The sequence below is a fragment of the Bufo bufo genome, chromosome 1, assembly GCF_905171765.1.
Source record: "Bufo bufo chromosome 1, aBufBuf1.1, whole genome shotgun sequence".
NCBI lineage: Eukaryota > Metazoa > Chordata > Amphibia > Anura > Bufonidae > Bufo > Bufo bufo.
In genome coordinates, this window is record NC_053389.1 from 29,865,455 (window position 1) to 29,892,918 (window position 27,464).

At 48.3% G+C, this 27,464-nt stretch overlaps 1 protein-coding gene across 1 annotated transcript; it reads left to right on the top strand.

Annotated features, from left to right (window-relative positions):
- The first annotated feature begins 3,109 nt into the window (after positions 1-3,109).
- On the top strand, positions 3,110-8,761 carry FBL (fibrillarin). The gene is made up of 9 exons (XM_040421637.1): positions 3,110-3,240; positions 3,911-4,129; positions 4,256-4,348; positions 4,433-4,527; positions 7,421-7,591; positions 7,712-7,844; positions 7,961-8,073; positions 8,172-8,317; positions 8,405-8,761. The coding sequence occupies exons 1-9, from the start codon at positions 3,126-3,128 to the stop codon at positions 8,427-8,429; spliced, it is 1,110 nt and encodes a 369-aa protein (XP_040277571.1). The 5' UTR covers positions 3,110-3,125; the 3' UTR covers positions 8,430-8,761.
- The last annotated feature ends 18,703 nt before the right edge of the window (positions 8,762-27,464 follow it).

The window sequence follows — 27,464 nt, forward strand, 5'->3', positions numbered from 1 at the left end:
GACACATCAAACTTATTGGGAATTTCACAAGAAAAACAACGGTGTGCTTGGTTTTAACGTAACTTTATTCTTTCATGAGTTATTTACAAGTTTCTGACCACTTATAAAATGTGTTCAATGTGCTTCCCATTGTGTTGGATTGTCAATGCAACCCTTTTCTCCCACTCTTCACACACTGATAGCAACACCGCAGGAGAAATGCTAGCACAGGCTTCCAGTATCCGTAGTTTCAGGTGCTGCACATCTCGTATCTTCACAGAATAGACAATTGCCTTCAGATGACCCCAAAGATAAAAGTCTAAGGGGGGCAGATCGGGAGACCTTGGGGGCCATTCAACTGGCCCACGACGACCAATCCACTTTCCAGGAAACTGTTCATCTAGGAATGCTCGGACCTGACACCCATAATGTGGTGGTGCACCATCTTGCTGGAAAAACTCAGGGAACGTGCCAGCTTCAGTGCATAAAGAGGGAAACACATCATCATGTAGCAATTTCGCATATCCAGTGGCCTTGATGTTTCCATTGATGAAGAATGGCCCCACTATCTTTGTACCCCATATACAGTCTTGGAGGGATCTATCCAATGTGGGTTAGTGTCAGACCAATAGCGGTGGTTTTGTTTGTTAACTTCACCATTCACATAAAAGTTTGCCTCATCACTGAACAAAATCTTCTGCATAAACTGAGGGTCCTGTTCCAATTTTAGTTTTGCCCATTCTGCAAATTCAGTGCGCCGATCTGGGTCATCCTTGTTGAGATGCTGCAGTAGCTGGAGTTTGTAAGGGTGCCATTTGTGAGTAGCTAATATCCGCAGAAGGGATGTTCGACTAATGCCACTCTCCAGTGACATGCGGCGAGTGCTACGCTGTGGGCTCTTGCTGAATGAAGCTAGGACAGCCACTGATGTTTCTTCATTAGAGACAGATTTCATGCGTCCACATTTTGGCAAATCCAACACTGAACCAGTTTCACGAAACTTAGCAAGCAGTTTGCTAACTGTAGCATGGGAGATGGGTGGTCTCGTAGGGTGTCTTGCATTGAAATCTGCTGCAATGACCCGGTTACTGCGTTCACCAGACATCAACACAATTTCTATCCGCTCCTCAGTCCTCACGTGTTAACCTCGGCGACATGTCAATGGCTGTAAACAAAGAGAAACTTGTAAATAACTCATGAAAGAATAAAGTTACGTTAAAACCAAGCACACCATTATTTTTCGTGTGAAATTCCCAATAAGTTTGATGACATCACATGTACACCCGGCGCAGGCGCACTGCGGATGTGGAGCGGCCGAGCGAGCGTCCTCCACTCAGTGCGCCTGCGCCAACTGAAGACCGGCGCGAGATTTAAAACGCAGACAGGGCCAGTCAGAGGACGAGCGCATTGGCTGGCCCTGTCAATCAACATCAGGAGGGGGCGTCATTATGAATGGAGGATGCCGCCCCCTACCTGCTGCTAGAGAGGTAATTTGCATATTATAAAAGTCATTTTTTTTTATATAACTACTGAACCAAACTGAGTAATAGCATTATATATATTGAGAAATCGCAGCATAAGGATTTTAAGGAGACAAAAAATAAAAAAAGAAGAGTTTAGTGGAGTGACAGAAAAGAACATCAACATTAACCAATCCACCAGCACCAGGATTAGGCTACTTTCACACTAGCGTTTTTCTTTTCCGGCGCTGAGTTCCGTCCTAGGGGCTCAAATCCGGAAAAGAACTGATCAGTTTTATCCCCATGCATTCTGAATGGAGAGTCAGTCCTTCAGGATGCATCAGGATGTCTTCAGTTCAGTCTTTTTGACTGATCAGGCTTTTCAGAAAAACGTAGCATGCAGTATTTTTACCTCCGGCCAAAAAGCCTGAACACTTTGACTGAACGCCTGATCAGGCCTTTTTCCCATTGACTTGCATTAACGCCGGATCTGGCACTGTGTGTTCAGTCAAAACGGATCCGGCTTTTGCATGTTAAGCCCGAAAAATGTGAAAAAAAAGTTAAAGTCCATAAATGGCGGATCCGTTTTTTCCAATGCATTTTTTCATTGTGATCAAAATCCTGATCAGGATTCAAATGTAATCCGTTTTCACACGTTTTTCCGGATCCGGCGGGCAGTTCCGGTGTCGGAATTGAACGCCGGATTAAAACAACGCTAGTGTGAAAGTAGCCTTAATCTGCTAACCAAACAGATTGGACACAAATTTTTCAAAATACTCTATTTTTATTTTTATATATTTTTTACCTATCAATTTAATATACAACTTTTTAACCACTTATGCCTTTATTCGCACATTTGCACCAATTGCAATCAAGTTTGTACTGAATTTATGTCTGTGTGGAAACCTTAATAAGCAACCGTATACGCCATTTTATTTGTATACCATATATTTTTTATATACATACATTTTTTAACAAAAACATAAAAAAAAAATTATGAGTTTAGTGGAGTGACAGAAGCCCTTTAATGAATGGTCAAAAAAATCGAAAATGAGGAGAGGAAATGGGTAAAAAATATGGAAAAATTATAGAAAAAATATATAGTTGTGATAGAGAAAGTCCAATGTCTTTTCCTGTAGTAACCTTGTAGTCTCCTGTCCTCTGTAGGATACATTGTCTTCTTCTGTAGTGGTTGGTGCTGCCGGTAGTAGTAAATAGCTGAAGAAGCTTTAGACTCCGAAACGCGGACGATGTGAATAAGGACTTTTCGCCCGCATTCTATATATGAATATTCCTACGTAATTTCATTTGTTTCTTCTTGGAAGCGCTTCCAGTCGTCACGGCTGGAGCCTGACACATTGTGCACTTTACCTCCTGTTGTCTATGTGAACAGGCCCCGTGTCACCATAGATCGGGTTGGGATTTCGATGCCATAATAACACAATGCTCCCACAGTTGTCTGAATGAGACTTAGCACACATTTTTAGGGCCCGCTGAGAATTAGTTTGACACCACCGGTCCGGACTTTTCTAGAGAATAAATGGTGAAAAACGGCAGAAATCCTGCAGAACATAAATGTAATACCCATACAAGCCGCTAGGTGACGGTGCAGCCCTGTTCTAGGGAACTGCCCATAACAAACAAGGCGGCTGCGCGCTTCCGGGAGCGGCCTTATCTGCAGCGCGCATGCGTGTCCCCGCCTCTTCCTGTTATCGCGGAGGCTGCTGGGAGTCTGGGAGATCGTGTTCTCAGTCAGGCGGACACGTGTTGCGCGCACATCGAGCTGCAGACATGAGGCCAGGTGAGCGTCCGGGGGGAGGCAGGGGAACCGGGGAGGAGAGGCGCCCCCTGTGCGGGACCGGGGAGGAGAGGCGGCAGCAGGACGTGGAGGAAGCTGAAAGCCGCGGTACCTCGTGGTCCCGGCGGCTGCACCAGATCTGCGTGAGATCCAAGGGCCACCACTCACGTGTTACTACGGAGGGGTCGCCAGTACTTTCCTCTCTGTGAATGATGGGAGTTATCTCACTTCTGCATTGCTGCACATGAGTGTTCTCCTGCGGAACTATCCCTTCCTGGTGACGGTAACTCTCATCATCTGTAGAAAAGTTTTAAGTGCAGCAATCTAGTCTAATAACTCCCATCATTCACCCTCCTAGTGGAAAGGTATGGATCCCCATCATTGTATTGGGGGGGGTTCTGTTTATGGCTGACTGTATATATGTGATAGGACCAGATATTCGCTCTGAACTCTGCCCCCAGGTGTTCATCTCGGGTACTGCTCCCGCAGGGGGGGGGGGGGGGGTGTGTTATCAGGCTGAATTCACATGGCGGGTTTTCCAGTTTGGAAACGGACTCTCGCATTGTAGTCTCATGACTGGCGCCTCTGTGGTCTCCGCTGTGTTGACCGTTGGGGGGCCGCACACTAATCCCGCACCGTGGCTGCAGCTTCCATTACCGTTTCTCTCTTGCAGGGTTCAGTCCCAGAGGAGGCGGATTCGGCGGCAGAGGAGGATATGGTGACCGAGGTGGCAGAGGAGGATTTGGTGACCGAGGTGGCGGCAGAGGAGGATTTGGTGACCGAGGTGGCAGAGGAGGATTTGGAGGCCGAGGAAGAGGATTCGGTGACCGTGGAGGAAGAGGAGGGTTCGGTGACCGCGGAGGAAGAGGATTCGGTGACCGTGGAGGAAGAGGTGAGGCTCGTACAAGGGATGGGCAGGGGCTAGTGAACGGAGGGATCGGGGTAATGGTCGTAGTCCTCGCCTGCATTGCGCTGAAAGTTAATAGGAGTCATTGGTAAAATCATTGATATTGTGCAGGTGGATTCAGGTCTCGAGGTGGTGGAGGTCGCGGGGGAAGAGGTGGATTCGGAGCGGGAAGGAAGGTGATTGTGGAGCCGCACAGACATGAAGGTGAGGACCGGTTCGGCGCTCCTGTCGGGGGAGGGGGGCGCTGCGGGGGCTTCATGCTGAATGTCTGCTTGTTTCTTGTTCCAGGAGTCTTCATCTGCAGAGGCAAGGAGGACGCGCTGGTGACCAAGAACCTGGTCCCTGGAGAATCTGTCTATGGAGAGAAGAGGATGTCTGTGGAGGTTTGTAGGCTCCTTGGTGGGCAGATCATCAGTGGTCAGTAAAGGGGTTGTTCTACGTCCTCTGCTCTCTACTTTGTTCCTGGATGGACGTACCCTGCGCACAGTGACTGGCTGAATGGGCATTTTCCTGTGCCAAGCTGGTACCAGGACGTAGAGCGGCAGAGTAACCCCCTGCACAACCCCTTTGAAACATGAGTCATTTTGGCCTGATGTTCGCAGGTGTCCTCCTTAGTGAACCATCTTGGCCAGTCCCTAGAACTGGGAATGGGTGGTGTCACATGGTGGGTTCAAATCTCTTGCACCATTAGGCCAGGGTCACAAGTGACTGATTAGCTGTGGATTTCTTGGGTGTATTCACACGTTGCAGACAAGCCGCAGATTGCAGTTTAATTCTTTGCGTGAAATCCGCAGTATAAGTCGACCTGCTGCAGACTTCTCCGCTCCACGGGTCGGCCTCTGCTGCAGACTTCTCCGCTCCACGGGTCGGCCTCTGCTGCAGACTTCTCCGCTCCACGGGTCGGCCTCTGCTGCAGACTTCTCCGCTCCACGGGTCGGCCTCTGCTGCAGACTTCTCCGCTCCACGGGTCGGCCTCTGCTGCACCCACGGGTCGGCCTCTGCTGCAGACTTCTCCGCTCCACGGGTCGGCCTCTGCTGCAGACTTCTCCGCTCCACGGGTCGGCCTCTGCTGCAGACTTCTCCGCTCCACGGGTCGGCCTCTGCTGCAGACTTCTCCGCTCCACGGGTCGGCCTCTGCTGCAGACTTCTCCGCTCCACGGGTCGGCCTCTGCTGCAGACTTCTCCGCTCCACGGGTCGGCCTCTGCTGCAGACTTCTCCGCTCCACGTGTGATTGAGAATGGCTGAAGGCTCACTCACTTGGCAGGAGATCTTCAGCTGATCGGTCAGTTCTGAACCCAGCCTTATGGGGGTTGTCTCCTCTCAGACAATGGGGGGCCTATCGCTAGGATATATGCCCCCATTGTCTTAGAGGTGCTTGCACCTGTATCGGGAGAAGATCCCCGCTAGGTGGTGGCTGGAGGACTCCGGTCCGTCCACCACCAAGTGCTTTCCCCATAGAAGTGAGTGCACCGTGCATGACCGGCCGCCGCTCCCATCCACTTCTATGGGTCCGAGGAAATAGCCCAGCCAGCGCTCTATTTTCAGCGGGCCCATAGAAAATGAATGGAGGCCGGCTGTATATGTGCAGTGCGCCCTCCACAGTTCTCGATATAGATGGGGGTCTCAGCGGTGGGACCCACATGTATCAGACAATTGAGGCATGTCCTAGCGATATGCCCCCATTGTCTGAGATGAGACAACCCCTTTTAAAGTGGTTTTATGGGGGCAGAATATTGACCATCTGTCAGAATAGGCCACCAGTAGCAAGTGGTGGGGGTTGAATTCTAAGCACCCAGGCGATAAACTGTTTGAAGGAGTTGCTTTGTTGTTTACTTGCACGCCATGTACTTAGCAGTACCACCCCACCTTCCACAGCTCATTGGCCGGTATGCCAAGGGTCCGAACCGCACCAATCTGATATGGGTAGCCTGTTATTTCAAACAGAGGGAGCTCTTTTCTAGTAGATTAACATGCAGGGAGCTCCCTCTAGTGGTGACTGCAGGCAGTCAGAATGTTATCATGCAGCTATGGCGGAGGTGTTCAGAATTTCTTAGGATAGCCCATCAGTATCTGATCGGTGCGGGTCTGAACCTCTGCATCCCTGCCAATGAGTTATTTGAAGGTGATGTGGCACTACGAAGTAGACCGCTTGCACGCCACGACTGAAGAGCCAACAATTATCGTCTGCGTGCTGAGAGCTCTCCTGCTATTGATGGCCTATCGGGAGGACGGCTGACCAAGGTTTTTTTTCATTCTGAGGGGGTTATCCCATGAAAAGTATTTAATCCCCTGTCCACAGGATATGTGATAATTCGGCATGGGTGGGGATCTGTAGCTTGACTGTTGGATCAGCGTAGATGAACTTAAAGGGGTTCTGCAGTTTGTTTCCTCTGGATAGATTAACGGCACCTGATCGGCGGGGGTCCGACACCCGGGACCCCCGCCAATCAGCTGTTTGAAAAGGCAGCGACGCTATAGCGGCGCCGCGGCCTTCTCGCTGTTTACCGCCGGCCCAGTGACGTCACGACTAGTATCAGCTGGCCTGGGCGTGGCTAAGCTCTGTTCACTTGAATGGAGCTTAGCCCCGCCCACGCTAGTGGATACTAGTCCTGACGTCACCGGGCCGGCGGTAAACAGCGAGAGGGCCTTCTCAAACAGCTGATCGGCGGGGGTCCCGGGTGTCGGACCCCCGCCGATCAGAAGCTGATCTATCCAGAGGATAGATGATCAGTTTAAACAAACTGCAGAACCCCTTTAATTTCATTAGTCGTCCCCTGTGGGAACTGGTCACACGTGACTGCAGAGATCAGCGCGGTGAGACTGGAGCGGTCATCACATATTTGCACCATTAACACAGGAGACTCTGGGGCCTCCATCCTCATGACTGATGGACATCCCACCGGTGGGATGGCTGTATTAAAAACAAAAAATCCCATTTAGTGGATTTTTTTTTTTTTTCTAATCCAGCCATTCCTTCTAAGTGTTGTTTATGAGAGGCTGTAGCTCTAACACAGGTGTGGATCCCAGTTCTGACACCTTGAAGCCGTTCTCCAGCTGAGGTTTCGTATTATAGTTTTGGGCACTTTCTGAGAGGGTTGGGGGTTCAGCTGCTTCACCGGTACAAGGTCTGATTACTCTGGAGAGGGGCTGAAGACATTCCTCCTCTTCCCATCTGCTCCCTATGAGGTTTTACACCTTTTAGGAAGATCTCACTTCTGACATGTCCAAGAATTTGACCTAGGAATTAATAACGAATGTAAATTATTTTTTTTCAGGATGGAGAAATCAAAACTGAATACAGAGCCTGGAACCCCTTCAGATCGAAGCTCGCGGCAGCCATTTTGGGTGGTGTTGACCAGATTTACATAAAACCTGGATCCAAAGTCCTGTACCTCGGCGCTGCCTCTGGGACGACCGTGTCCCATGTGTCTGACTTGGTCGGGCCGGTAAGTGAATGCATGTTATACTGGGGTGGTCTATTTAGTGAGGGCATCTGCAGAGGGGTGGACCTCTTCCTGGGTTTTGTAGCCACATCTTATGAAGCCCTTAATGTTTCCCTCTGGCAGGAAGGACTGGTCTACGCTGTGGAGTTCTCACACCGCTCCGGACGGGATCTCATTAATGTGGCCAAGAAACGAACGAACATCATCCCTGTGATCGAGGACGCCAGGCACCCGCACAAGTACCGCATGTTGCTAGGTAATGAGGCCACATGATACAGACTGTAGGTCGAGGGCGCCCTCAGCTGGCAGGGCAGTGGGAGAGCTCGGCATATTCACTGGTAATGCTAACCAATGAACCCCTTGTCTTTCCAGGAATGGTTGATGTCATTTTCGCGGATGTAGCTCAGCCTGACCAGACAAGAATTGTTGCTCTCAACGCCCACAACTTCCTGAAGAATGGAGGCCATTTTGTCATATCTATAAAGGTTGGTATAAAGATACAGCTGCTGGCATACTGCCCCCTATAGGGGTGGATATGATCTGAATCCTAGATGAAGAATACATTTTGGGGTTTCCTCCATAGGCCAATTGCATTGACTCCACGGCGGCTCCCGAGGCCGTGTTTGCGTCAGAAGTAAAGAAAATGCAGCAAGAAAACATGAAACCTCAAGAACAGTTGACGCTCGAGCCGTACGAGAGAGACCACGCGGTGGTGGTCGGAGTGTACAGGTGTGTGTGGGACCAGTTCAGTGGGGACTGGAAAAGAGGGTTACCTGTCCTGGCCGCACGTGCTAATGTCATTGTCTTCTCTTCCAGACCTCCGCCTAAACAGAAGAAATGATCCTCCTGCTTACTTTTTTTTTTTTTCTTTGAGACTTTATTTTTATATATAAAGAATCCCACCGCCCCCTACTGCCAGTGCAGAACCCTATGGGAGCTCCTGCAGAGGGACCGATCTGCCAGGATTGGGGGCTTATAGCACTCCCCGTTTCATACAGCATTGACTCGATTGCAGTGGTGACCTGCAGGGGGCGCTACTAATGTTGTATGTTCTTATAGTTGTTCCTTTAAGGGCTCTACTGCCCTAACTAGGGGATGGAGCCTGATCACGACGAGTTTTTGTCATTCCTTTTATTAAATGGTCTCTGGAGACATTGACCTATAATGATTTGTATGGGGAAGGGGTGGTATTTGTTTTGTTACCCCAGTTCTGCTGTATTTTGCATTGGATATAAATGAACCGTTTTAGGGAGAAGTGATATAAACCTTTTATCTTCTATGCTTGGTCTGCTTTGTGTGTATGGTGGCTGGGGCAGGTTTATGAAGCTACATGCTAAGAGAATCCAGGTTAAAGGGGTTGTCCACTTATCCTATATTGATGACCTATCCTCGGGGTAAGAGATCGCCGGGGGTCCTGACTGCTGACAGCCACGCTGATCAGCTATATGAGGAGAACACAGCGCTGGACACTGCAGCGGTCCTGCCGTCCCATTCACTTCCGGGGGGGGGGGGCGGCGGCTTTGTCGTATTCACGAGAATAGTAGGGAGCCGTGCCATTGAAGTCAATGGAACAGCAGTTGTGATTACACCTGCTCACGGCGGTCATGGCTCATATGAGCGCTGCATTCTCTTCATACAACTGATCGGTGGGCAGTCGGGCCCCCGCTCATCTGCTACTGACGATGGGTCATCAATACAGGATAGGGGCCGTAATTTTTGGTCTGCATATGTTCTGCAATTTTGCATAACGGATGCGGACCTATGCATTTAAATGGGACCGCATCCGTACTTCCATTCCCTGGCCCCGCAAAAAAAAAAAAGAGAGAACATGTCTTATTCTTGTCCGCAACTACAGGCAAGCATTGGCATTTCTTCCGTAGGACTGGCAGGAACGCACACGGGCCGCTATTCGTGTTTTGCAGACTGCAAAAAGCATATGGCCGTCTGAATGGGCCCTTAGTGGACAATCCCTTTAAATTGTGCCGAACATGCTTTGCACCACAGCTATGGCAGCCCCGCTAGTCCAAGGCCTAACCTAGTGTGGGCTAGGAGTCTGCCTGAAGGTGGCCCAAAATGGCAGCCATGTTTTTATTTTTAAATAATGTAACGTTAGACAAGTGTCTGTCCCTGCACCAAATGTGAAAAATGCTAAGAATCAGCTGGACACAAACCTTTGTATGCCGTGGCTTGTGTCCGGCTGATTCCCGGCCGGGTCTCCGTGGCACAGATGTGACGGTCGCCTAACAAGAATCCTATAGATCCTCAGGTCCCACCTGCTGCTCATGTTCTCAGGATTTCCTTAGTATTGAGCAGGTGATACAATTGGTGTCGGTGCATCAGGACTTACCACAGGTATTTATTCTGAGGGATATTCTCATATCATGACCGACAGGTGGGCCCTGAGGAGCGGAGTTGGGGGACACTGCTGAAGATCCAGAGGTTCCCCATTCTCATTGCTCTGTTTTCAGGTTGACCGCTCAGTCGGTGTGTCCTTTCTGCTGCTGCTCTCTCCCTTAGGCTACTTTCACACCTGCGTTCGGTGCGGATCTGTCTGGTATCTACACAGACAGATCCGTACCAATAATGCAAACTCTTGTATCTGTTTAGATCAAATCCGTTTGCATTATTCTTAAAAAAAAAAAAGTCTAAGCCAAAATAGATCCGTCCTGACTTACATTGAAAGTTAATGGGGGACGAATCAGTTTTTAATTTGCACCATATTGTCATTGAAAACTGATCCATTGACTTACATTGTAAATCAGGACAGATCCATTTGGCTCTGATTCGTCAGGCGGACACCAAAACGTTCGGCTGCGGAACGGAGACCGAACGGAGCCAAACTGATGCATTCTGAGCGGGTCCTTATCCATTCAGAACGCATTGGGGCTGAACTGATCCGTTTTGGGCCGCTGGTGAGAGTTCTGAAACGGATCTCACAGGCCGACCCAGAAACGGCAGTGTGAAAGTAGCCTAATGCATTTCAGAGTGAGTGCCAATTATTCTGTAAGTCACAGCTTCTAAGAGTAGATATGGCTGGTGACAGCTGGAAGATGGACCTGAGGTGGACAGAGACATGAGGCAAAGAACAATCAGGTGCCGCTATCCAGATACATTTTATTGGGGGAAAAAAAGTGGCTATGCTAAATTTTATAATGGCACCCCCATCCCCCACCAATGCCCAGGCATCTCATATAGCAGGGCTGGCCAACCTGCGGCACTCCAGCTGTTGTAAAACTACAACTCCCACCATGCCCAGCTGTAGGCAGACTGGGCATGTTGGGAGTTGTAGTTTTGCACCAGCTGGAGAGCCGCAGGTTGGCCAGCCCTGTCGTATAGGGAGGCTCATCCCTGTTGTGGCCTGCTATTGGCCCATTCCTTGAATGGTTTGATCTGTGTGGTGATCAGTAGCGACATGGGTGCTGGGTAACTATAACCTATATGAGGGGCCTGGGCATTAGAGGGGTTGGATAACCCCTTAAGTGTGCAATCACTAAAGTATCCAGGTGCTGGTATGAAAAATGTAGAATAATTTTTCTTGGGACAATCCCTTTAAGATCAATGAATTTTCATTGGGAAAAAAAATACTGGAACCACATCCTGCCGGAAAGAGGAAAAACACAATGGGGAAGTCCACCATGACCTTCTACATTTACACCATTGACAGCGGTTTTCAGAGGTGGGTGGTAAGCTGGTTGAGATAATTGAAGCCAGATTTATGATTTTTTTTTTTTAAAAGCTGCAAAAATTGTTGATAATAAGAGGCACAGAGAGGAACCAAATTTATGAAACCTTGCGCTAACACAGACTGCAGCGAAACATTCCCTTCATGATCGATTTCCAATCTATTGAGCTCAATTGGGGCCCATTTATCAAGTGCGACTGGTTTTTAGTGCGATTAGACTGGTGGCGCAGATTAGCCTGTCGGGCAGAGTATTTACAATCAGTTGCAGCTGGTGATGAATTAGGCAAGTTTTCTGCTCACAGGGGAAAAAAAAGTGAAAATGCGCACATCTACCTGGATATGCGACTTTTACAGCCACATATATCGTCACAAGGCACCCCACACATCTGTCAAATAAAAATAAGCCACCCGTGGAGTAGAAATTAGAATTTTTTTGTGCCAAATTCATACATAAAAAAGGCGCACCTATATAAATAGCCTGACCAAAAAAACACAGACTCCAGACCAAAAAAAAAAAAAAACTAAAAAAGGTACAAATGCCTCCAAAACAGACACTCTTTCATTAGTAAGTGCGCCTTTAAAAATTAGTCCAAAATTGGAAAAATTTGACTAAGGCGTCATGCTCATGGCCATTCCATGTGTTGGGGACCACAATTTGCCTAAAACAGGTGCAAAACACTAATAAATGACCCCCACTGTCATATGTCAATGTTAACGAAGAGGCTGTTAAGAGAACAGATTATTTTGGATTTAAAGAGGACCTTTTACCAGAATAAAACATCTAGACTAACTATACAGACGCGTAGAGCGGCGCCCAGGGATCTCCCTGCACTTACTGTTATACCTGGGCGCCGCTCCGTTCTCCCGGTATAGCCTCCGGTATCTTCATAGTTAGGCTCCACCCAATGGAACCTGCCGGCGTCTCCTTCTACCATGCTGTAGCGCTGGCCAATCGCAGCGCTCAGCTCATAGCCTGAGAGAAAAAAAAGCCTCTCAGGCTATGAGCTGAGCGCTGTGATTGGCCAGCGCTACAGCCTGGGAGAAGGAGACCCCGGCAGGTTCCATTGGGTGGAGCCTAACTATGAAGATACCGGAGGCTATACCGGGCGAACGGAGCGGCGCCCAGGTATAACAGTAAGTGCAGGGAGATCCCTGGGCGCCGCTCTCCATGTCTGTATAGTCAGTTTAGATCTTTTATAATGGTGAAAGGTCCTCTTTAACCTTCCTATGTAGTCATTTCAGTACTTGGCTTTTCCACTTTCTTACCACTGGGTGGCGCACTAAGACTTTCTCCTTGCAGGCTCCTGATCACACTCATCACTCACCCTTAGGCCTCATTCACACAACCGTATTTTTCAGTGCACATTTTTGCACAAACTAACTGATTGAATTGCATGCAAAAGCATCCGTTTTTCCATAACAGATCCTGACTGTCCATGATGCTCATGTGAAAGAGGCCTAAATGAACAATGCCAGAGTGTGTAGAGAAAGAACCCGTGCCTGTGCAGTCACTGTGTACATACATTAGTTATCCTGTATTATGCTCCAGAGCTGCACTCACTATTCTGCTGGTGGAGTCACTGTGTACATACATTAGTTATCCTGTATTATGCTCCAGAGCTGCACTCACTATTCTGCTGGTGGAGTCACTGTGTACATACATTACTTATCCTGTACTGATCCTGAGTTACATCCTGTATTATACTCCAGAGCTGCACTCACTATTCTGCTGGTGCAGTCACTGTGTACATACATTACTTATCCTGTACTGATCCTGAGTTACATCCTGTATTATACTCCAGAGCTGCACTCACTATTCTGCTGGTGAAGTCACTGTGTACATACATTACTTATCCTGTACTGATCCTGAGTTACATCCTGTATTATACTCTGGAGCTGCACTCACTATTCTGCTGGTGCAGTCACTGTGTACATACATTACTTAGCCTGTACTGATCCTGAGTTACATCCTGTATTATACTCCAGAGCTGCAGTCACTGTGTACATACATTACTTATCCTGTATTATAGAACTGTCTCTTCAATGTATCACTGCTAACGTGACCCCTCAGTAGAGGTCTGCATGCTGCCTTCTTCAGCTGTCTTGTGAGCTCTTCAGTGCTGCGCTCTAAGTGCTGCTCTCTTCCGCTCTCTGACAGCCTCTGTAGATGTACCTTACAAGTCTCCTGCTCACTCCAGGCCGGTGAGGCCGTGCAGCCCAGACCCACTTGCAGGAAATTTACAGAGTTTAAAAAGAACGCACATTGAATGGTGCTTTAATAAATAATAATTATAATTGGACAAATGATCTAAAAGCCACAATTAAGGATTCTCATCGCCGTTCAGACCTACTGTAGTCGGTATTGGCTCGTTAAATAAAAATCTTTGGGCAGGAAGCCTGCTACAGCCCTTAAAGGGGTTATCCCATGACTAATGTAAAAAATGAAAATCAGACATCATATAGGACATGACAATATCTTTGAAAACAAAGCTAGACCCAGCCCTGTACCTCGCATGGATCCAGAGATCTCCACATTCATTGCTCTGCTAGATTTCTATCAAGCCGACAGCTCAGGGGGCGTGTCTTCTCTGCTGCAGCTCAGGGGGCGTGTCTCAGCTCTCCCTATCACAGCTCAGGGGGCGTGTCTTCTCTGCTGCAGCTCAGGGGTCGTGTCTCAGCTCTCCCTATCACAGCTCAGGGGGCGTGTCTTCTCTGCTGCAGCTTAGGGGGCGTGTCCCAGCTCTCCCTATCACAGTTCAGGAGGAAGTTGAAGGATGAAACTGAGCATGTGCGGCCTTCTCAGTGAGCAGGACAAAGAAATAAGAAAAAAGAACAAACAGCAGGTGGCGCTATACAGATACCATTTAATGAATAACTCAGTGTCTATGATACATTTTTAATGACATGCAATTACAAAAGTATTCAGATCCAGGTGCTGGTTTGAAAATTGTACAGTATTTTTTTGTGGGAAAATCCCTTTAATTTCTCCGATACTTCAATACATTAAGGGCCCATTCACATAGCGGATTTTGACGGTCAAAATCCGGTTTATACAACGGCAAAAGATACAGTTTCTGCCACAGACCCTCTTGCAGCTTAGATCAACTGAATGGATCTAAGCTAGGATCAGACAGCAGCTGCAGCTTCATGCGGCAGACTGACACCATGCGGTCGCAGGGGAGTCTGTGCCAAAACCTCTCTGTGTGAACAGGCCCTATATTTTATCTGCCCTAGCTGGTATTATGGAACCATTATGTTCGGATGACTGCTGATATTACCTCGCTTTATTCCTCGTCATCATACCTTTGGTGCGCTTAGGGTTTTTCTCATCTACATCCAGTGATTATTCCACATTCGTGCAAGACTGTTTGTGTGCTATTTTTTTTCCTTTCCGTAATCCGTATCTCTCTTACGCCAAACTTTTCTCCAAATCTCTGTATCTTGCAATATCCTCTGCCAAGCCTTCTGCATCTTTGCTGGTCTTGGATGGTCACTACATCGATGACCCGCTATTTATCTGGGGGTCGGATGCGGAGTAAGAAACGACCAGACAGCACAAGTTACCTTATATAACCATAGTTTCAGCGCTGATCAATTGTATCGACTGGGACGCAGCAGAACTCTTAAGCGGCTTCCAATTAAGAATTTAGGATATTAAGGGGGAGGGATCTCCCCTACGCTGCCAGAAGATGCACCTAATTTATGAAGAGACGAATCAGCCGGTCGTCAGTGCATCTGCTCTAAAATCTACAGCAGCTCGGAGCAGCCATAGAATTTCAGTCTTCTTTTACGCCAGAAAACTGGTAAAAAAGGTGACGGGCCAGATAGGCACACCCCTCTAGCTTTTAAGGAAAGTATTAATTCACTAATGAAATCTCCACCTAGCATAGCGTTGTGAAGTCCGGTACGTCACCGGCAGTAAACAAACAGATCTTGCGCTGTGATGCAGCACAAGGCAAGGGAAAGCATCGGAGCTCATATATAGTATAAAGAAAAAGAAAGAGGAGCTGATATCCGGGTTCAGCAATGAACCTGGACAACCCCTTTAACAATACACATCTTGCAAAAAAAATTGTACTAACACACACTGAGTGGGGAGAATTTATTAAAGCCAGTATTAGGGGTGAGGGTCTGTTGCTGAGCTGACCATCTAAAACATTAGGGGCGAGAGCCTGCTAGTGACCCTCAAAAACATCATGGGCGAGGGCCTGCTGGTGACCCTCAAAAACATTATGGGTGAGGGCCTGCTGCTGAGCTGACCCTCTAATTGATTAGGAGCGAGGGAAGCCTCATAAGCATGTTGATATGATGGAGGACGACGAGAAAAGGAAGATTGAACCATATACCCTTTTTAGTGGTGGAAGGGGTCCATGGGAATACAGTGTATTCAATACACCATAAAAGCCACATTTAAAGTGCCTTTATGTTCATCCGCTTTCCTCTGGTGGAGTAGAGAAGTCAGGGGCAATCCAGGCCTTATTCATTTTTATATGAGTCAGCCTGTCAGCATTTTCAGTTGACAGGCGGATACGCTTATCAGTTATGCCCCCAGCAGCACTAAATACCCGCTCTGACAAAACGCTGGCGGCAGGGCAGGCCAGCACCTCCAAGGCGTAGAGCGCCAGTTCGTGTCACGTGTCCAGCTTGGACACCTAATAGTTGTAAGGCACAGAGGGATCATTGAGGACACTAACACGGTCTGCTACATACTCCACCATCTTCCAAAATTTTTCCCTCCTTGTTACACTAGGCCGTGCATCAGGGTGAGGGTGCTGGCGGGGTGTCATGAAACTGTCCCAGGCTTTGGAGAGTGTTGCCCTGCCTCTGTTGGAACTGCTGTGTGTTCCCCTCATCTCCCCTCCTTGGTTGCCCAAGTAACTATTTACTGTGCCGCCAGTGTTGTCAGCTGGAAATTTTTGGAGCAATTTTTCCACAAGGACCTTCTGGTATTGCACCATTTTGCTCGTCCTCTCACCAGAGGAATGAGAGATGAGAAGTTCTCTTTGTAGAAGGGGGTCGAGAAGGGTGAACACCCAGTAATCGGTGTTGGCCAAAATGCGTATAACGAGAGGGTCACGGGAAAGGCAGCCTAACATAAAGTCAGCCATGTGTGCCAGAATCCCAACACACAAGACACCGCTGTCCTCATCAGGAGGATGACACTCTATCTCCTCATCCTCTTCTGCCCATCCACGCTGAACAGATGGAATAAACTTGCTATGGGTACTACCCTCTTTAGCGGAGGCAACCGTCTACTGCTCCTCCTCATCATCCAATTCGCGCTGAGAAGACAAACTGGGGTGGTCTGGCTATCACCCTGTGTAATGTCTTCCCCCATTTCCAGCTCTTCCATATGCAAAGCGCCGGCCTTGTGAGCAGCGAGCGTTTGAGTAGACACAGAAGTGGGATGGTTACGCTGATAATAGCGTTATCGCTGCTCACCATCTGTGTTGATTCCTCAAAGTTGCATAAAACCTCACAGAGGTCAGACATCCATGCCCACTCGTCACTTGTGAAGAGCGGAAGCTGACTGGAAAGGCAACAACCATATTGCAGCTGATAGTCCACTACTGCCCTCTGCTGCTCACAAAGCCTGGCCAACATGTGGAACGTAGAGTTCCAGCGCGTGCTCACGTCGCACAACAGTCAGTGAGCTGGCAATGGCAAGCGCTGCTGCAGCGTTGCCAGACCGGCGGAAGCTGTCAATGATTTGCGGAAATGGGCACAAACGCGGTGCACCTTCACCAGTAGGTTGAACACATGGGCTAGGCATGGTATGTGTGTGAGCTTGCCGAGCTTCAAAGCCACCACCAAGTTACGACCATTATCAGACAAAACCATGCCTGGTTGTAGGCTGAGTGGCGAGAGCCACAGCTCAGGCTGGTCCCTTATCCCCTGCCACAGCTCTGCGGTGGTGTGCGGTTTGTCACCTAAGCAGATCAGTTTAAGCTCAGCCTGTTGCCGCTTCCCCACTGCAGTGCTACACTGCTTCCAGCTACTGACTGATAGCTGACTCGTGCTGCTAGAATATAATTCAGAGGTGGAAGTGGAGGAGGTGACGGAGAAGGGGGGCGTCGGTAGCACCTGTGCCATCCCAAGGTACGACTCGCTCCCGGCCTCCACAATATTCACCCAGTGTGCCATCAGGGAAATGTAGCGTCCCTGGCCAAAAGCACTTGTCCATGTGTCAGTCGTTAAGTGGACCTTCCCAATAACCCCGTTGGTCAGTGCACGGATGATGTTACAGGACACATGCTGGTGTAAGGCTGGGACTGCACACCCTGAAAAATATTGGCATCTGGGGACAGAGTAACGCGGGACGGCAACCACCATCAGGTTGCGGAAAGCCTCAGTGTCCACAAGCCTAAATGGCAACATTTCCAGGGCCAGGAATTTGGACAGGTGCGCATTTAGTGCTATGGCCTGTGGGTGGGTGGCTGGGTATTTGTGCTTTCGTTCAAAGGCCTAGGGTATAGACATTTGTACGCTGCTCTGGGACACAGAAGTGGATGTGCTTGCGAAGGTCCAGGTGCATGGCGGGAGGCATCCGGGCCTGCATCTTGGACAGGGGATGGGCCAGCACGTAACACAGGGGAAGAGGAGGCAGTGGTGTGACCCGCAGACACTGATTGTGGACCCAGGCGTTCGGCCCACCTATTAGGGTGCTTTGATGCCATGTGGCGGATCATGCTGGTGGTGGTGAGGTTGCTAGTGTTCATGCCACTGCTCATTTTGGTACGGCACAGGTTGCAAATGACAATTCTTTTATCGTCCGCACTTTCCTCAAAAAAGCGCCAGACTGCGTTACACCTAAGGGGGTGCTCCGGGGAACAGTTGCAGGCCTGTTTGGTGTGGTACGCCTTCTCCCTTTTGCCACCCCACTGCCTCTTCCAGCCTGCTGCGGATCCCTCCCCCTCTGTACTGCTGTCCTCGCTCGGCTTGCCACCTTCCCAGGTTGGGTCAGTGACTTCATCGTCCATGGTGGAATAAGGCATTTCTGGAGAAATATCTCCAGAGGGGTCTTATCCCCCGGGGCCTGTGAATACAGGTATTCCCTTCCTTTCCCATTGAGGATGAAAGTTTTACCTCCAAATGGGAAGATATATGTAACAATAATTCCTCTAAATTTATGGAACTTCTGATTGGACTCAACAAGAAGAGTCTGGAACAGATGGAACAAGAGATTGAACAGCTACAGACACATCTATCTAATGAAAGCAGCCCGGATATGATAAAGCAATTTCAGGATTTAACGGAGAAAAAATACTCTGAATGGGAGAAAGAGATTTAAGATCAAGAAATTTGCTCGTGTGAACAGTGATGCACAACAGAAAAGAGTGTATAGGTGGAGATGCAGAGATAGAGGTAGGCCCCCAAGTAGGTCTTCCTCAGTTTCGTAACAAAATGATTCCCAGCCAAATGTATTTCACTTCACACGTTTGGGTCGGAGTAAGAGAAAAATGGATCATGGACAGGGACCCGGAAAGAAAAGACAACAAAATCCACTAGTCAACACCAAACAATACGAGAAAGATCTTAAGATAATTACCTGTCAGGTCATGGGTTATTTTGAGACAGTTACATCAAGCCTTGATTGTCCAGGAACCTACATCATCGACGCCTCCAGGTAGGCCAATTATATCAGGCCAAGGAAGTCTGGTGGAGAACATTTGTAAACTACTAGTTTTCCATTTGAAACCTATAGTAGAAACTTTACCATCGTATATTAGGGACACTTCGGATCTATTACAAAAATGACAGGGGATTTTGTTTGGAGGAAGATACTCTGCTTGTGATGTGCATTGTGACTAGCATCAGACACACAGATGGAATCCAGGCAGTGGAATTTTTTTCTTAGGGCAAATAACACAACAAATAATCTGACCGCTTTTTTATTGCAGTTACTAAATTTTGTATTGACAATTTTTTTTTTTTTACATTTAATGGGTTCTTCTTCCTACAGCTCCAGGGAACCACGAGGTGTGTGGCTTGTGCGCCCTCATACGCTAATTTGTTCCTGGGGCTGTGGGAGAGGGACCTGTTCATGTCAGACAGACACGTCATCATGGACAGCGCCATTTTTTGGGGCGCGCTACATTGACGATGTCTTTTTAGTCTGGCAGGGAACAGAGGGACAGCTACAAGATCTTTTCACTGTCCTTAATAACAACTCCCGCAATATTAAGCCTACTTATGTGTGCCATAAGAATTGATTTCCTGGATGTCACAATATCGAGAGATAGTAGGGGATACATACAAACTAATGTTTACTGTAAGGACACCAGTGAATTCCTATTTACATGCATCCTCTTTACACCCCAGGTATACCAATCAATGCAATTCCTATTGGCCAGTTTTTGCGTATACAGAGGATCTGTTCACATTTGAAGAACAGGCCAATGATTTGAAAAATCGCTTTTTAAAGCGAACCTGTCACCATGATTTTGCGCATAGAGCTGGGGACATGGGCTGCTAGATGGCCACTAGCACATCTGCAGTACCCAGGTCCCACAGCTCTCCGCGCTTTTATTGTGTTAAAAAACAGTTTTGAGTGATATGCAAATTACCTCATATGAGTCCTGTAGCCGGAGATGAGTCAAGCGTCAAGGAGCCCAGCACCGCCCCGCGTCCTCCGAATCTCCTCCTTGCCGGCTGACGTCACAGAGCTGGTGCGCCGAAATCTCGCGATGCGCGAGCTAGCGCATGCGCAGTGTCGGCATCATGTTCATTCCCTGTGCTGGCATCAGCACAGGGAACGAACTACGCATGCGCTAGCTCGCGCATCGCGAGATTTCGGCGCTCCAGCTCTGTGACGTCAGCCGGCAAGGAGGAGATTCGGAGGACGCGGGGCGGTGCTGGGCTCCTTGACGCTTGACTCATCTCCGGCTACAGGACTCATATGAGGTAATTTGCATATCACTCAAAACTGTTTTTTAACACAATAAAAGCGCGGAGAGCTGTGGGACCTGGGTACTGCAGATGTGCTAGTGGCCATCTAGCAGCCCATGTCCCCAGCTCTATGCGCAAAATCATGGTGACAGGTTCGCTTTAAAGGAGAAAGATCCATCAACAAGGCATACCTTAGAGCAAAGTCACAGAAACAATCTGATCTCCTACAATCGAAGAAGGATAAACCCGCGGATAACAAAATTATGTATGTAACTACATACCATTCACGTTGGGACGAAATGAGAGCTTCTGTGGCCAATGTTTGGCCAATCCTGTTAACTGACCCAGTTGTGGAGAAACTCTTACCCCACACGCCCCTCTATTACAGCTCTCAGAGCGGACACTCTGCGTAGCAATTTGGTTAGGAGTTACCTGGAACCAAAGCCTCAACAGATCTTTCCAGGCTTTAGCGGACCACAATGGGGTTTGAAACCATGTGGTAGATGTGTGGTGTGCCCAAATATGGAGCGAGCATGTGACTTCAGTAACTCAGGGGGTAGTAAAAAACTTTCAAAATTACACACCACATCACCAGTTCAAGTTCCAGAGGAATCTATTATGCCACCTGCCCGTGTCCAAATATATATCTATTGGACTGACAACTCGGGAATTGAAGATCAGTGCGCGAGAACATGTAAGAGACATCATTACTGCAAAAGACACAGAAAATTGGAAAGACTTAAAACCTATTCCCAAACATTTCAGGAGTTTCCATGCGTGTAATTGAGGATTTTACTAATATATGACGTAAAGTCATGATTTTATGAAAGACACGGAGGCGAGTATTTGCTTAACTCTTTCTTTACTGAAATTTAGCAGCAAAGACAATTAAAGAAAAAACCATCAGAGTAACCATGGTAACAACTCCACCCCTTCAGTCCCTATATAAGGAGCATCACTGGCCGGACACTTCCTCTTTCTTTGCGGTCTTCAAACAGCGAAACCTGAAACGGAGAACAGCAGCCGGTACCTCAGCCACGGAACAACTAAAACGGCACCTCTGGAAGGTGAGAATCTGATGACAATCAAGGAATCAACCTGGAAGGGAGAAAAAAGAACACAACATGGTGGTAAACTATAAAAATTTTGTTTTCTCGTACCATTACAGCTAACCAACTCGCAGTGCATCAGGAAACAACAGATAAATAATATCATACATTAACACAAGAGAAAAAACAACACCACAGACCAGATGGGAGGGCGAACACCAAGTAGCGGGAGGGAAATACTCGCCTCCGTGTCTTTCATAAAATCATGACTTTACGTCATATATTAGTAAAATCCTCAATTTTATATCAAGACACGGAGGCTCATATTTGCAAGTTTAAAGCTGAGCAATGACTGAGGTAAAAACGTGAGGATCAGGTCTGAAATAGAATTCCCGAAAGGTAGAGACCCGGGACCAATCTGCCAACTGCATGACATCCTCCAAACGGGCACCAGCCACCGTTAATGAGGTAGCCGCTGCTCCACGCACAGAATGCGCGGTAAAAATGGAAGTGTCAACTCCAGAGAGAGAAAGAATCCACTTCACCCACCGGGAAAGTGTAACACTGGTTACCGGAGCAAATGGGCGCCGAAAGGAAATGAACAACTGAGGGGAATCCCCGGAGCGAACAGATAGGGTGCGAGACTCGTATTCCCTCAAGCAAGCAACGGGGCACAGTTGCAGGGAAGAAGGAAACGACGGAAAGGTAACCGACTTAATACCCGTTTTAGTGCGCCGAGAAATGTTGAACATAACGCCTTGCGGAGTAAAATAACGCGCGTCAATGTCCAAAGCTCGGACGTCCGAGACGCGCTTACAAGACACCAAACAAAGAAGGGTCACTAACTTGGCTGAAAGCTGCCGAAGAGACAGAAGAAAGTTGATGGGCCAGCCCTCCAGAAATCGAAGAACTGTAGCGACATCCCAAGTGGTAGAGAAACGAGGCCTAGGAGGGCACGACAAACGAGACCCACGTAACAACCTACAAACCAAAGGGTGTTGACCGGCGGGACAACCGTCAAAACCGGAATGTCTAGATGAAATAGCGGAGCGGTATACGTTTCAGGTACGGTAAGCCTTACCCGCCTCAAATAGTGAAGTGAGGAACTGAAGAATAGCGGCTACAGGGGCATGCATGGGATCCAAGTCCCGTGAACCGCACCAACGAACCCAGACGTCCCACGCAGATTGATAGGCTCGTCTAGTGCCTGGAGCCCAAGCTGACTCCAACAGCTGCCTGGTTGCTGCCGAAAATTCAGAGGTATCCCAGGAACCCCTGAAACCCGGCAAGCTAGGATCTGCAGAGATCCGTCCAGCAGGAGTGGATGCTGGTAACCATAAGGGTCGAGTAATAGCTGCGGAAAAAACGGTAGAAGACGAGGAACCTCCGTGAGAAGATTCAGTAACTGAGGAAACCACGATTGTGTCTGCCAGAAGGGCACCAAAAGTACTAACTGCGCCTGCTGGCAACGAACCTGAGCGAGTACACGAGGAATAAGTGCGAATGGGGGAAACGCATAATGGAGAGAGTTGCCCCAGTCCTGGAGGAAGGCATCTACGGCCTCCGCTTGCGGATCCGGACGCCAACTGAAGTACCTGGGTAGTTGTGTGTTCAGGCGTGATGCGAACAGATCGATGTAAAACGGGCCCCAAAGAGATAAAATATCTCGGAAGACCCTCGGATCCAACCTCTAGTCGCTGGAGTCCGAAATGTAACGAGAACTCCAGTCGGCTAAGGTGTTGTGGAGGCCTGGAATGTATTCCGCCACCACCGAAATTCTGTTGGAAAGACAAAACTCCCAAAAATCCTTGGCCAGACAAGACAAAACCCTGGACCGAGTTCCCCCCAGGCAGTTCACGTACCGGACAGCAGAGACATTGTCCATACGCAGGCGAATACATGCCCGAACTGAACCCTGAGCGAAACTGCGGATCGCAAAAGAACCCGCTAAGAGCTCGAGGGCATTGATGTGAAGATGAGACTCTTCCGGAGACCACGCTCCACCCGTGGAGATTCCCTGACAGTGTGCTCCCCACCCCAACAGACTGGCGTCGGATTCGATGACCATATCCGGCTGTGGGCCGAAAATAGCCCGGCCATTCCATACCGACAAATTGTGTATCCACCACACTAACTCGTCTGTATCCAGGACCAGCGTATCTGAGTATGAGGCTCCTGCTCTCAGGTGAGCAATTTTTAGTCTCTGCAGAGCACGATAATGGAGGGGAGCCGGGAATATCGCCTGAATGGAAGAAGTGAGAAGACCGATCAGGCGAGCCAGGTGACGGAGAGATAAGTGAGGGAGCAATAACGCATGATGAATCTCCTTGCGGATCGTTTTGACTTTGGATAAGGGGAGACTGAGAGATTGATCCAACGAGTTTTTGGCAAAACCTAGGAACTCTACAGTGGTAGCTGGTACGAGGCAAGACTTCTCGAGATTGAGAATAAAACCTAACCCCTGAAGAAGGGATTTGGCCATCTCCAAATGATTCAACAGAAGAGGAGGATTCTGGGCCATGATCAGGATGTCGTCTAAATAGATGATTAGACGTACTCCTCTTGCTCTGAGCCAAGCCACCACCGGTTTCATGAGTTTTGTAAAACACCATGGGGCGGAAGATAGGCCAAATGGGAGGCAGGTAAACCGCCATGTCTGGCCGTTCCATAAAAACTGAAGGAGATTTTGAGACGAAAGAGCTACTGGGACTGTAAGGTACGCATCCTTCAGATCCAACTTGACGAACCAGTCTCCTGGAAGAAGTAAATCTCTTAGGAGATGAATGCCCTCCATTTTGAAATGTCTGTAACGAACGAAGACATTCAAATGTTTGAGATTTATGACTGGACGGAATTGGCCACCCTTCTTCTGTACCAGGAAGATACTGCTCAGTACCCCCAGGTGGGGGTCGGGAGACAATTCTATGGCCCCTTTGAATAGAAGGGACGAGAGTTCTGAATGCAGGAGCGTTTGGTCTGACACTGGACCCCATAGAATAGTGGGAAGATCCTTTGGGGTAGATATCAGTTCGATGGTGAAACCCCGGACCGTAGAAAGCACCCACTGGTCTGAGGTGATGCTTGACCACACATGGGAAAAGAGACGGAGTCTTCCCCCAACTCTCTGGGGAATCAGAGACAACACACAAAGACGACTTACCATATGGGCGTCTTGATCCCGAAGCGCCTCGGAAACCTCTGAAGCGAGAATGACCTCCGCGGGACGGGAAGAAAGTAGGTTGGTACTTGGAGTCCTGCAGCGACTGGCGGTAATTAAAGGAGCCACGGCCCGTACCTCTGGGCTGGAAATTGGATCGGCCGGACAGACGGCCCCTAAGACTGCCGGCCCTGGAGGAAAAACGTGTTTGGAAAACGCGGCGCATGGAGCTTTGCGCCTTATCAAGGGCCGTAAAAGCACCCACATACTTCCCCAATTCTTTTATGAATGGGTCACCAAAGAGAAGGCCTTGCGCCTCTTTCCCAGATTCTGATAGGGATAAATTGGCCAATTTGGGGTCAATTTTCATTAAAATGGCCTTTCTCCTTTCTATGGCAATTGAAGTGTTCACATTGCCCGTCAAACAAATAGCCCTTTGGGCCCAGCCACTGAGGGCCTCAGGGTCAACTTGTGTGCCAGCTGCTCTAGCGGATTCAGCAAGATCAAAGATTTTGGCCAGAGGGCCAGTCAAATCAAGCAGCTTGTCCTGGCAAGCCTTCAGAGCTGAGTCCAACCCCTTACGTGGGTTGAAACCTGTCTTAGCAAGAAATTGAACCACCTTAGGGTCCACGCTTGGGGTTTCACATATCTTGTGAGGAATCAGGGGTCGCGGACATTCGGCCCGTAGCTTACTGCGCGCCTCTTTGGAGAGAGGAGTACGGATCCTTGCTTCCAGGTACTGAGCCACATGAGTGGCCGGAAGCCACTCTGAGGATCTCGGGTGGTGCAATTGGTCAGGGTTGAATAACGGGTCACCCATGGGATCTAGTATTGCGTCTTTGTCAGACTCTAGAGGGTTCAAACCCATTCCCGTTACATTAGACGGGTCATCCTCAATAGCAGGATCAACTGCCACATCAACCAAATCATCCTCACCAGACTGGTGGGATCCATCATCATAAGCCTCCTCAACAGACTCTGCGTCTGAATCTGAAACCGGCTCCGGTTGAGACCGAGCGGTTTTCCATGATCGCACCCTTTCTGCCGGGCGCGGATTAGCTCTTTTACGCGACTTGATCGCGCATTCATTAGATGGGACAGAGCCCACATTCACAAGTGTTCTGGAGGCAGGAGGGGGCATGTCAGTAATAGTTTGAGCCCTCAGGGCTTGGGAAATAGAATCAGATAATGATACTGACACAGAACCCATAGCCGCTACTATAGCATCAGAGATAGACTGCTGTAAACTAGCAGCCTGTAACTCCTGAGCAGAGGCTTCATTAACTCTATGAGGAGGGGATGGTGAAATCTGGCCAGAGTGTCTCACCTGAACAGAGTTGGCTGGGGACGCAGGGACGTTAGACATGATGAAGGCAAAAAACCTGGACGAGTTAGTCACCCCAACAGATAGGAATAATCGGCGCTGAAGAGAGAAATATAAACGGTGCAGAGAACAACAGTGATGTACAAACAGATCCGGAGACCGCAGTGAATGAACGGAGCAGAGCGGGGAGAAGCAGGGACAAGACTCCTCTCACTACACCCTAAGCGTCCAATACGGTGACTGGGAGAACCAAGATGGCGCCCGAGAATCTCGCTCAGTAGCGCGAGATCTCGGTGCCTGAAGAGATCTGTGAGGTAAAAAGCCCGGGAAAACGGAGCGGGAACCAAGATAAGGTAATGAAGAAGGAGGGGAGGGAGGGGGAATAAAGAAAATGGCCACGAGACCCACAGGGAAACGGACAAAAAACGGGTCACCGGAATGGGGACTTAAACATGCGCGAAACGGCGCGATAAACCAGACAATAGAATCTCAAGAGATTAACCCTATCGGAGGGAAAAAAGAAAAGGAAACTGAAAAGATAGTGGACAAAATCCTTGGAGAGACAGAAGACCCCTCCAGCAAGGGGTCAGAGTAGAAATATAACCAATAAAAAGGAATATCAATCAAATTCCCCCTAGAAAATTACCAAAAATGTGTATATATATACAATCTTAAGTAAGTAAAACAGCGTGTAAAATTGACTACTTATCTGAGCTGGAGCAGCAAAGAAAGAGGAAGTGTCCGGCCAGTGATGCTCCTTATATAGGGACTGAAGGGGTGGAGTTGTTACCATGGTTACTCTGATGGTTTTTTCTTTAATTGTCTTTGCTGCTAAATTTCAGTAAAGAAAGAGTTAAGCAAATATGAGCCTCCGTGTCTTGATATAAAATCTAAGATTCTTGAAGGTGAGGGGTATTGATTGCATTAGGGTAGATCTTAGGGCAGGTCACATACCTAAGAAATTGGCCCAAAAAGAGATTCGCTGGATTTGGACCCTTAGGACTTTACGTCACTCGGGCCTCAATGAGAATCTGTGTTTTGCTGCGTTTCTTTGACCATCTTGACCACTACTGGGGATCCTTTGCTTTTAATTGATATGTTTTTAGTAATTTTTCTTTCGTTTCTCCCATAGGATGCAATATTCTTTTGATGCCTTTGATTAACCTGGGTTATCCCGAGCGGACTTTCCCTTCATTCTGCGATGTTAACACATCAGTCTGCGACGTCTCTGAGTACGGCCTCCTGCACACGACCGGTTTTTCCCCCCCCGTTTACGGGCCTTTTTTTGCGGTCCGTATACGGAACCATTCATTTCAATGGTTTCGCAAAAAAAACACGGAATGTACTCCGTATGCATTCCGTTTCCGTATTTCCGTTCCGTTTAAAGATAGAACATGTCCTATTATTGCCCGCAAATCACATTCCGTGGCTCGATTCAAGTCAATGGGTCCGCAAAAAAAACGGAACACATACGGAAATGCATCCGTATGTCTTCCGTTTCCGTTCAGTTTTTTGCGGAACCATCTATTGAAAATGTTATGCCCAGCCCAATTTGATCTATGTAATTACTGTATACTGTATATGCCATACGGAAAAACGGAACAGAAACGGAAACAAAAAACGGAACAACGGACCGCAAAACACTGAAAAAGCCATACAGTCGTGTGCAGGAGGCCTACATCTGAGGGATATTATTATGCTGATATTGGCCATCATCATTTTTCTGTACTCCCATTTTCTGAGACTTAGTGTCCGATATATTCTTTTTATTCCAG

Coding starts and splice junctions, on each gene's coding strand:
- FBL (XM_040421637.1), top strand. CDS start 3,126: ATGCGTGTCCCCGCCTCTTCCTGTTATCGCGGAGGCTGCTGGGAGTCT. Junction 3,241..3,910: donor AGCTGCAGACATGAGGCCAG/GTGAGCGTCCGG, acceptor TCTCTCTTGCAG/GGTTCAGTCCCAGAGGAGGC. Junction 7,845..7,960: donor CAAGTACCGCATGTTGCTAG/GTAATGAGGCCA, acceptor TTGTCTTTCCAG/GAATGGTTGATGTCATTTTC.